Source organism: Toxotes jaculatrix, chromosome 7 (assembly GCF_017976425.1).
Source record: "Toxotes jaculatrix isolate fToxJac2 chromosome 7, fToxJac2.pri, whole genome shotgun sequence".
NCBI classification, from domain to species: Eukaryota; Metazoa; Chordata; class Actinopteri; family Toxotidae; genus Toxotes; species Toxotes jaculatrix.
The window spans coordinates 21,811,176-21,823,041 of NC_054400.1; the positions used below are offsets into that span (position 1 = coordinate 21,811,176).

The 11,866-nt window shown below is 42.4% G+C and overlaps 1 protein-coding gene across 1 annotated transcript; it reads left to right on the forward strand.

Moving 5' to 3' along the window:
- The first annotated feature begins 962 nt into the window (after positions 1 to 962).
- lrrc75ba (leucine rich repeat containing 75Ba) lies at positions 963 to 11,779 on the forward strand. Its single transcript, XM_041042045.1, has 4 exons — positions 963 to 1,244; positions 3,958 to 4,086; positions 5,034 to 5,146; positions 11,173 to 11,779. Exons 1-4 carry the CDS (start codon positions 963 to 965, stop codon positions 11,777 to 11,779), a joined length of 1,131 nt encoding a protein of 376 aa, XP_040897979.1.
- Positions 11,780 to 11,866: the final 87 nt, after the last annotated feature.

An 11,866-nucleotide genomic window follows, 5' to 3' on the forward strand; every position in this document is an offset into this window, starting at 1 on the left:
ATGCACCCATGAGTCACCTTTCAGTGACCCCTGTAGGTCTCTGAGCACGATACTGATCCACATTACAGAAAGGTACGCTGGGACATGGATGTTCTTCAAGGGCTGAAAATGATTTAGTGGAGTTGTGACAGATGCAAACAGGATCTGACAGCTCGTGCGATGGCTGTCTGACAACAAGACAGCCAAAAGAGAAATTCATATTTATCCATAGGGCCAATGACAAAGCGCGTAACTGGAGAGAATAAAAAAGACAAACTTTGAGTTCTTCTCCTGAAGGACAAATCTGAAACCTCCCCCGGAAACATACCCCTCAAGACTCAAAACTAGAAATTTGAGGGTTTTTGGGGTTTGGGTTTTTTTTTCTAGTTATTTAGAAGAGTCCTACATGATTTGTCCCATTGTGCATTGGTGGCGTAAGATATCAAAAACAACAGTGACATCCTTGGATTCTTTTTATTCTCCCTATAGCTACACGGGAAGAGGAGGGGGGGTTAAGCCTGGGAGGAGAGACGCGCAGCGGGCACCAGATGCTGGGATTGGTCGGACGCTCCACGTTGCACAAACCTAAACAGCAGCGTAAAGCAGAGACGGTCGGAGGATGAAGCAGCCGGAGCATCCTCATCCTCATCATCCGAGCCAGGCGCACGTATCCCGCGGTGGGTGAAAAAGTCAGAATAGCTATGTGCGACTGGTGCATGACAGAATGGTGATAAATTAGACTGTTGTCGGATACTGTTGTGGTTCCGCACCGGATCAGTCTGCTGACAGCCAGGCAGCAACGCAGCGCCAGACAGCACGGCGCTGTTTTCTCCCCATCCACTGAGGACCATCTGCTGGCAGAGAAACTGGGGCTGATCATGGCTTTTTCTCTTTGGTAATACTGTCAGAGCTGCAACACAAACGCCGCCTGCATCTAGAAAAATAATAATATTAATATTAATAATAATAATAATAATAATACCATGGGTTCCAGGCTGAGCAGACAGAGCAGCCTGGATAATGAGAATTTCTCAAAAAAGCGACGCAAGCTTCTAGATAGCACTGGAGAGAGCGACAGGGGCAGTCGGGGTGGCGGGGACTTTCTGTTTGCACTGATGCTGAAATCAGACAAACTGCCTGGGATGCTGCGGAGAACCAACCACAGCCCGTACATGAGGCGAGTGGCGTGGATCAAAGAGATACAGAAGCTGCTCCGTGACCGCAGGATAGAGCAGGCAACCGACGTGCTCAAATTACTGAGGAAGGTAAGGACAGACTGCACACAGCTCGGCCCCGAGCACGGTTGAGTCAGACCTGCTTACATACACTCTGTGCACTACTGCTTAAAGCCTGCTCTGATGCTGATGCCGCCAGAAATCCTCAACATATCCCCGAGCAACAGATGGAGAACAGACAGGAGCTGCTCGTGTGTGTGAATGCAGTTTAATGTGTTATGCATGTCCGCATGTGCCTGAACCTTGCCTCTGACCTCTGACCCCCAAACCACTCCCCCTCCCCCCTTGAGGTGACTCTGCACTGCATGGCCTCACTGCTCCGGCCACTTCCTCCAGAAGCCTTTGTTTTTGTAGGAAGTAGGCCACTCACAGAGCAGTGTACCTGTGACACATTGTTTCAGTGGCAGACACAGCATGTGACTCAACAGTGTTCACTCTCACTGTGGGCAGACGGGCTCCGCGTTGACATTTGATTTGAAAGGATGGCCTGCGTTCTAAATAAGGAAATGGTCAAACTGCCTGCTGTGTGTCACTGCTTCGTCCCAAATTTCATTGTCTCTTGATGGGATCAAGGTTTCGCCACAAACAAACACACATGCCACCTTCCCCACTACATCTGTCCTTGTTTCCTCAACAGTGGCCAGAGTCTCACCTCTCCTTAGGCTGTTCTAATGCCCCCATTACAGTGACCTGCCCCCTCCATCCCTCTAGTCCTAATACCTCTCTCCCTCTCTCTCTCTCTCTCTGTAATGGTCTGTGCTCCGGTAGAAACTCTGTGAGCCATGTGAGTCTTGTGTTCCACCATACAAAATATTATTCCTCTCCAAAAGATTTTCATTAACTCTTACGCACAGGAAGAAGGTCACAGAAATGAAAATCTGAACTGCTGCAATTGCTTTAATAGCAGCTTTTTCATACTTTGTTGTGCAGGCTGATGTTGCTGCACTTGATTTTCATGGAAGATTACTTGTCTTTTTTTTTTTTCTCTGAGTTGAGATTATTTTTTTTAGCCTCTGTGGCTGAAGAAAATCTTTAAAAACCAACTGGATCTGATACAGTTTTCACTTGACCATGACAATAGTTCTGAGTAGGTTTTGTAGTTGTGAATATATCCAGCTCCTCTATACTGAGTAAATGATGTTTGATCTTTATCAAAGGTTTGTTTTCGAGGCCTTTTCTTATCTGCTGTCTGATAAGTTGCATTAAAACATGTGTAAAAGAATATGTAGGTGCATTAAAGGTGTGACAGCAGCCTTGGTGATCTCATTTGTTTGCTTGCCCTCAGGCCCTCTGTCTTTTAGCTGTCGACCAATCCAGCATTAATTACTCTGAAGCCTTGATGCGGGAGAGAGAGAGAGAGAGAGAGAGAGAAACATCCTTAATCAAGCCGATGAGATAAACTGGCTAGCCTAGGCTCCATGACAGCCACATCACAGGGGACATGGGCTCGCTTCCACTAAATGAGCTCCATTTTTATTAAATAAGCCTTACTTTATCTTTACTCTCAGCTCTGCGAGCAGGTAGATGTCTGAGACATTCTGTTCTCTGAATTTAAAAGGAGTTTGTGGCAGAGTTAATTGGTGTGTAACAGTGAGCTCTGCTCCAGATATGAGAAAGATCTGAGCCTTGCCGCAGATATGGGAAAGATTCGTGGCTTCATGCCGCGCTTGCACATGACAATTGATCGTGTCTAAACTCAGATGGGGAGATATTTTTATACCTTGTTTCTCAGAAGGGCAGAAGCAGCTTCTCTCCCGCCTTGGGTTCAGTCTGTGTTTACCGTTGCCCTTGTTAAAAGGGGAGCCAGTAATGCGGAGCTGCCAACCTCCCACTCAAACTGTCTTTTATAATCAATGCCGATTGTGTTCGAGAGAGGAAAGAAATGTGTGCGCACAGGTGTGTGCGTACTGTATGTCTCAAAGGCTTGCCTCTCTCATTAAAGTTGCATGGGCTGCACAAGTGCTTGTCATTGTGGTGTGCCTCTTTAGGACCTTGAGGATGGACATGTTGATGAAGGCCTATTGTACAGTTCAGTACACACAGCTTCACCGCTGACTGTTGCTTGTCTCGTCACACTCAAAAGGTCATCTGAAATCTGCTCTTTTTACGTGCTCTGATTTGTTTTTTCTGCAGATACTTTTGGATTTGTCATATTTCTGAGTAAGCTTCCACGACAGCTGTCAGCTTTGTGTCCTTTGGAAATATATTTATGTCTTGCACAAATTTTTAAATCACATTCACTCAAAATCATTTTGAAGCGCCGCTGTTGTATTTTTATGAAGTGAATAGAATGATAAACTGAGAAGAATATCTTAAATGAGCTTAGAAAGATACATCGAAGAGCAAGGATCGAAGAGCATGCATAGTTCTTAAAGTGGGAGACTCTTAGAGTCAGGAGTGGTCTTGTTTGTGCAAAGAATATGTGCAGTGGCATGATGGGATATGCACTGTGGCTCTGTCCCGTGGAAGTGTGATTATATATGCCAAAACACAGCATTCCCCGTGACTCCCTCTAGACTTAACTCTCCTAGTGTAGATGAAAAAAGCTCCTGTCTCCTTTGATGAATATTTAACACAAAACATTTCTTTTATCTTTGCATTTCAAATCACAATGCCCTTGACACAGCAGACGTCCCATTTCCATCACTAATGCATTTTTTTTTTCCAGGACCAAAGATACACAGTTTGATTGGAATTATTGCAGGGTGGTTTTACAATTTCATCTTGCTGCATCTTTTGGTAGGATCTGGGTTTGGAAGGCACCTCGCTCAACGACATCTTGTACAAAAACGCTGCCTTCCTCAACCTAGTGGACCCGATCTCGCACGAGCTGCTGCTCAGCCTGGCTCGGGAGATGCAGTGTCCCAAGAAGGTCAGCTTTTACTGTGTTCTTCTCCCCATGACACTCACAGAGTATCCACAAAAAAAAAAAAAAAAAAAAAAAAAATCAGATGTTGGTATTCTACGAAAGAAAGCATTCTCCTAAAAATACTCCCCTGATGGTTTCTTTTTGTGAAGTTAGAAAGATCAATGAAAATCCAATCTGAGGATGTTATCGACTCACATCTCTGCCGACGGGTGGTTGAAAGAAATTCTGCAGACACGTGTTACTTTTGAGGAGCTAGAAATAGGAATGGCTGTTCAGAATGAATCATGACCCCTGTGTGTTTAAAGCAGTATGTTGATTTGTTCTTTATCTTGAAATCTCATACCTCAAAACTCATAAAACTGTAGACATCTGCAAAATTACAAGTGATAACCCTCAAAGAATTGACTGAACTGGCACGTTAAATAAAATAAGGTTGTTTTGTGCACAGAGATAAATTCACAAGTCAGTATGTCTCAACCTTCAGTGCTGAATATTTAATTATTTTGATGTAGGCAATTGCCACCAGCAGCCACAACATGCTTAATGAAGTAAAATTGCCAGTGTTTATCAGTGGCTGTGTTGAATCTCCCCTCTCCTGTGCACTTCCTGTGTTTTCCTCCTTGATGCACACTGCATTTGATTAGATTTTCTTGCTTCAGCAAGGCGGCTAAATTGTGTTTTGTTCACGAATAGCTCAAGGTATCTCAAATTATAACAAATTTTTCCTTCTGTTCATGTGAAATATGTTACTGTTATAGGTTGATAGGTTTTAGAAAATGGAGGCAACTTTGCAGGATTTAAAGCCTAGATGGTGTGAAATAATGAAATGTTAAGATGTTTTCTCCTGCACACACAAGCAGAAAATCTCATTTTGAAAGCTGCTGCTTCACTGCTGTTAGTCTCTTTGTTCTTCAAGCCGTTATAAACACTCTTTCTGCTCTTTTCTACAGGATGCAGACACCATAAAGTCTTCTGATAAGATTTGCAGACAGCTGATCTACCACCTGACCCCGCACTCAAAGTGGCTGAGGCAGAGCATGTCCAGACGGAAATCCCAGGCCTGGTAAGCCCTTCTGTCCAGACATCCAGTCTGTAATAAATCTGCAGCTCCGCACAACAGAGAACAGGGCTCTGCTCCATGTTGTGCTGGAGAGATTTCCATCTTTGTAGCTGACATTGAACTAGGACAGAGCTGCCCACTGGCTGACCTGACGGGAACGACATGGTAACCACAGCTGTCAATCATCTCTCGTTTTAAGTGGTCAGGTCTGTGCAGCGGATGTGCGTTGCCACTGGCCTTTCTCTCTTCAAAAGTGGCGCAGCAGCAAATTTGTCCATCTGTTTGCTTAAGAAAAGCTGGGAGGGTAATGTTAAAATGTAATTGTACTCGTCTTGATGAAAGACTGAATTGCTTTTGATGTGCAAATGATGACTAGAGAATTATATTGTGTACAAACAGGGTTTTTTTGTGCACCTAGTTGTTGCTTGGTAATCCTATTCATGAACAGAAACAGGCTATCATAATTCTTTCTCATGTAATTGCTTATTCTACAGCTGGCTAGACACTGCACATAATGCTTTCATTTTCTAGAGATGAAAATAATCTTGGGATTGAGAAAGAGACAATGCGAACACAGCGAGATGAGGCATTGTGAGTCAGTCAGAGGTATCAACAAGCAGAATCTGAGGCAGAGCGAAGACATATTCACAGGGATGTGGCAGGATCAGACCCTTCACTGTTGAGCTGCACTAGCAGGGCTTTGTTGTGCTCGTGGCCGTTTAATTCAGCCCGGAAGAGGAAAGATACGGGATTTAACTGACACTGACAGCATCTCTGAAAATGTGCAGATACATACGAGTGCTAAATTCCTAGCTGAAGGGGTTTTTTTCCCCCTTTTTTCTGTTTTCTTTCTTTTTTTTTTTTTTTTTTTTTTACTTAGTCATGTTGTTGGCTTCATAAACCTGCAGAGAGAGAGAGAGACGGTCTGACACTGGCGGAGACAGCAGGAGCAACATGAATCATTAAAACAAAAATCCACCCTAAACCAGAATATTAATACAGCTGATGCTGTGAGCTCTGACAGCTTCGCCTGCCGTTGTGTTCATGAACAAATATCTGTCAAAGCTAGAAAGAGTCGAGTGTGAATAGGAAACAAAAGACAAACTCAATTTCTGGAGATACATTGTCTGGTTTAACACTTTTATAAAAGCAAGTATGCGATAATGCCCTGGGTGCACAGTTAGTTTTCCGTTTATTGTGATTATAGAAAGCAGCTCAGCTCCCATTCTAGTGTCTAACTGTATTGTTTGCTTGTGTAATTGTTTTGGGAAATACACTTATTTGCTGTCTTGTCTAAAGTTAGATCAGAAGATTGATACTACTCTTATTTCTGTACACGAAATATGAAGCTACAGCCAGGGGATGGTTAGCATAGCTTAGTATAAAGACTGGAAACAGGAGGAAAAAACTGGCCAGGCTATGCACAGAAAATGAACAGTTTTTACATGGAGTTTTGTGCATTCTGTGTATTTTTACACCCTGGGTTTTATGCAGATTGAAAAACAAGATGTAACATGTGCATAAGTGAACTTAGAGGTGCTGGTGGCTAGATTTTCTACTTTTCCATTATTTAGGCTAAGATAACTTCCTCGTCACTGTAGCTTCATAGTTTGCCTACAGATATGAGAGTGGCATCAACCCCCTCATCCAACTCTCTACAAAAAAAGTTCAAAAGAACTGATCAAGTGTATTTTCCAAAACTGTGAACAGTCCCTTTATCAAGTAAGGATTTAACTGTCCACATTAACAAGAAAAGCATGTCATGAATATCACTTTAGGGTGGATTTTACCTCCCTTTGACTTCCATCTTTGTTCAGCTGCAGGCAAACTGCCCTCATCTGTGCAAAAATGCAATAATCTCACCTCTGTGAGGTTTCTCTGTACTCAGAGGAAACAGAAACAGCTCAGTCCTTTTTAATGCCACCGGCTTGTTCACCCCTTCATTATCCAGCATTAGCACTGCACACCAGTCGCTCTAAATACTGTACACACACATTTCTGACTGAAATGCCACACTGAATTAATGTCTGAAGCTCACTAATCCTTTTAATCTACCTAACTAGTTTATTTGGTTTTTCTAGAAAAGGTTTTTTTCCCTTTTTTTTTTTTTTTTTGATTATATTTAATGAAAGGGCTCCACAATAGGTTTGGTGGAGGCAGTGACCCAGAAATGCTGCTGAGGCGCTCCCACCTTAAGGCTAATTTCACGTAAGTGTAAAAAAGCACTTTTGTGACATTTTTTCTCTTCAGTTTTCACACCACTGTCTTCCTGTCCTATCAGCCTTATTTGACCTCATAATTTTCCTTTCCCATTGTCACCTGAATGCTCAGAAACAAGAAACACAAAATAACCATTTAGCGGGCGCTGTCGTTTTTAGTTTCCACATTACTCATCTTCACTGACTGCATAATAAATCTTTTAGTGTTTTTTACCTGTTCTAATTCACTTATATACATTATATTGTGCACTGCCTCACAGCGTGCACGTTAAAGTTTCCTCAGGGGACACATCAGTCATTTTTACTCATCGTTTCAGCTTCAAGTCCTATGCCAGGAAAATACAAAGTGGTCAGACCAGTCCTCCAGGTCAAGGTTTTAACTGAAACATCCACCACACAAAAAGATATGGAGGTGACATTTTCGTTCAGGAACTGTCTTTATTGATATGGGCTGTGAACTGTGAGGTTGGATTCCATATACCATGAAGGACAATGCAGTGGTGTGAGTGTGATTCCCATCCACAATTTGCACTCTCACACTCTCACTCTGTACAGTCTTCCATGCATAATACAGCAGAAAATGAACTGAAATATAAGTGAAATGTCAGAGAGCAGATTGGCTTCAGCCATCATAGGACTGAAATGAATAATAAAGCAAAGCTTGAACATAAATAACTCTGGAAAAAAACAAAAGTCGTGAGCAATGCAATCATACCCCAGAAGGGAACTAAGGAGGAAATGAACTCCTGGAAAATACTTCTTTAAAGTTGAAATAAAATGGGATTTTTATGTCTACTCTTATCGTCCACCCACTTGTGAACACGTGCATATTAACTGTTTCAAAAAGTGTTTTCATCTGTTTAAATAGCATTTCACCTCATCTCAATTAGCATCAGCTAACCCTCCAGGTGTGAATATTTATGAATGATGAGCGTGATCTGATTTACGCCGACTGAATTCAAATGCTGCCTCATTATATTAAATCACTGACACACAGAGCCTGGTGAGCTACACATGAAGACAAGAGATGCACACTGCTTCCTCAGTATTTAAGTGGGAATACTTAGTAGACGACTTCATTGTGCGATGTAAATTTAATTGATTGCTTCATTATGTAATGGATATTTATTAGATTATGTAATTGTGAGTGTGGTTTGGTAAGCACTATTACTAAAATGTTGATGCCATTTGTGTTATTACTTGCTTCGATTGAATGTTTGTGGAGGAAGGGATTATTTTCTCTCTGCTTGCTGCTTTGAACATCTACTTAGCGACATGTATCGAATGTGATTTGATTAATAGTCGAGAACACCGCGTCTCTGCACCATTTCTTTTTTAATCTTTTTTAATCGCTTACCCATAAACTGGTTTTGTCTTTTAAGCTGACCCCTGTTGTCAGTGTTCTCGTGGATGTAAAGCCGTCCTCTCGGAGTTATCGCTCTTGTTTTCTGGTATCAGATTAATTTGGAGGAAGGATGAAAGAGATTTCCTGAGAGGACACCTCAAACATCCATTTTTCGTGCTTCCTGAGCTCGAAAGGAGGACTGTGCCTGAAAAGGAAGCAGTTGTGTGGTCAAAACCCATTCACACCTGCAGGGGAGCCATGCCGTGGCCATTAGGACTTTTGTGTCTCTGGTGAAGATGAGGTTTCTGTCATATAAAAGGCTGCCAGACAATAGAGGCAATAGAGAGGGGGATGAATGTGGCTCAGAAGACTTTTGTTAAAGATACAGCGGCCTTGACAAATGTCTTTATCTGACAGATTTTGTGCTCAAACTCTGATTAAACTCCACTTTAGCCTGGATTCATTAGCAGGTTTCATACTTCTCTTTCTGTGTCTATGCAATTAATACAAAGGTCTCTGCTCATCACCCGCTTTTAAAATGAAGCCAGTAAATGCTTCTGAGGGCACATCCATCTTCAACGTGACCAAAAAAACACTTTAAAGCATCACAAGTGACAGGTACTGCAGTGAATGTCACAGTAAGTCACTGGGCGCCGGAGGATGTTATAATTCACTCTGACACCGAATCAGCGTTACAGGCCACTTCAGTAACAGCTCAAGTTAAACACACCGCATCCTCGCAAGGGGGAAAATGGGCACCAGTAAATGGGACTGACTGGAAACAAAAGGGCAAGGGGGTGTGTAAATAATATACAAATAGTTTCACCTGCAGCGTAAGTCAAGAGCTAATGCTACAGAAAATTATCATTTATGTTCAGATTCAGCCTCAAATCCTGACTGATTTACATATTATGTATATTATAAAGGGCTTGAGGGTTTTCAAACGCTTGTGCTGTGAATCTGTGCACCAAAAAACACAGATATCCTGAGTTCTCCTCCCTCAAATGTTAAATAAAGCTTCCTTCAATGACTGACATTCATTTTATAAATCGATATATGGTCGCAAACACAAAAAAAAGGTACAGAGGGTACAGAAGATGTTCTGAAGCAACGCTTAGCTAATGCTTGATTCATCATGATTTACTGCAAGGGTCCATCATGAATTCCTGTAGCTGACATTAACAGATGATCAAGTCAGTATGAGTTTATGTGATCTCTAATGGATCATCAATTAATTCACAGTTACTTCACACATTCATTTATATATCACCAAATTAGGCTGATGTATGAGTCTGAAATGCACTTTTCTGTGTAATTGGATTCAGCTAATTTGGTGGCAAAGCCTATAAATGAATGTATGACTGTAATTTAACAGTCTTTAATTGATGATCCACTAAGTGTTAACCAATCACATAAAATCATAGTTACTTGATATTACATTCATGACAAGCAACAGAATTCATGATACATGCTGCATTAATTCATCATCATGTTATACATCGTCATGAGTCATGCATTAGTTAACAATTACTTAAGCATATGTTTTGTACCGTTGTTAGAAGGTGTTACCTGTTTGTCTTTCAATGCGCATTCTGATGCAAGTTAAAAATTTGGAACCATGTTCCATGATAAAAAAAAAATACATATAACCCATTCTGGGGATTTTGTAAATGTGTTTGAGGGGTTGCATGAGGAATTACCAGTCTTTACTTAAGCATATGTTTTGTACCCTTATTATAAAGTGTTACCGATGATCGTGCATGTGACAAATTATTTCAAAGAGCTCTAATTCGTGAGAAGACAGTGAACATGTTTAAAAATGCATTTTTTTTTTTTTAGGAAATCATGGCTGTGTGTTCCTCAGCTTAATTTTCACCAAATTTCACTGAGATCTGGCCCCGGGTTTTGGAGACATCTTGCGATCTACCAAACAAATAAGATATAAAACAGAACTGCACTGATGGAGATAATAACATCGACGTATCTGTAGCATTTCCAAAAACGCATCCTTTTTCTTTCCTGTCCTAAAAATACAGAGGCAAAGCATCTTCTATTCAAGTTTTATCCTTTTCTAAAACACATTATAGTTTATCTTTTAAGTAGTAAACTGTTCTGGCTCTGTGCTATAAGGAGCTCTGCGCTTCTGGCCCTCAGAGCTTTAAGCTCAAGCTGCTGGCTCACTCGGATGTTTTGGCTCCTCTGTTTACACTAGTAAATCCCCATGCTGCAGTCTCTGTGTCAGCCTTCCGCTCCAAGCCAGGCCAGTCACCCCCTCCTTTATACAACACAGGAAACACAACATAAAACCAAGGCCTTGTTCCCAAGTCACAGATAGGGGAATCATTCTGAGATCCCCTTAGCCCCTCAGCTTAAACTTAACCCTCAACTTAAACCGTTTTGTGCTTTTTCATGTCTAAGAGTCATCTAAATAGTCCCACTTTCTTTCTCTTCATGTTCCCCAACAGTCTCAAGACAACCCTACAGAAAAAGCTGTCCAGTGACACTGTTGACTTGTCCGGCATCCCTCTGTCCACTCGTGATGTCCGCCAAGTAGCCTTTTACCTCCAAAACAACAGAGACAGTGTGGTGGCTGTGGACATCAGCTTCACTGAACTCCAGGACGAGAACTTGAGGCTTCTGCTGCCTCTTCTCGCCTCGCTGCCCAAACTCAGCACTCTGGCTCTTAACGGTAACCGCCTCACCCTGGCTGTCCTCAAAGACCTCACCGAGATGCTCAAAGACCCCAAGAAGTTCTCCAGCCTGGCCTGGATCGACCTGGGCAACAATGTGGATATTTTCACCATGCCTCAGCCGCTGCTAGTGGCGTTGCGTCGGCGCTGTAGCCTGAAGAGCAGTTTACCAACCATCTATGAGTACACAGAGGGTCAGCCCTACTGCTACCACCTGGAGACTTCTATCGAGGAGCCCAGCCACTACGAGGAGGAAGAAGAGGAGGAGGAAGAGGCGGAGGATGACGAGGATGACATGGGGAACAAATTCGAGCTGGAGCCGTGGGGTTTAGGGGAGAAGCAGCTCTCCAAAGACTTCACCCTTCACTACTGTGAGAGGTGATGGGGTATTTTCTCTCTGAGGCTCTTTCAACTGTGGTTGAAATGTCGTCCCACAGCACTCCGTTACTTCCTTCGCCCTCTCGCCCTC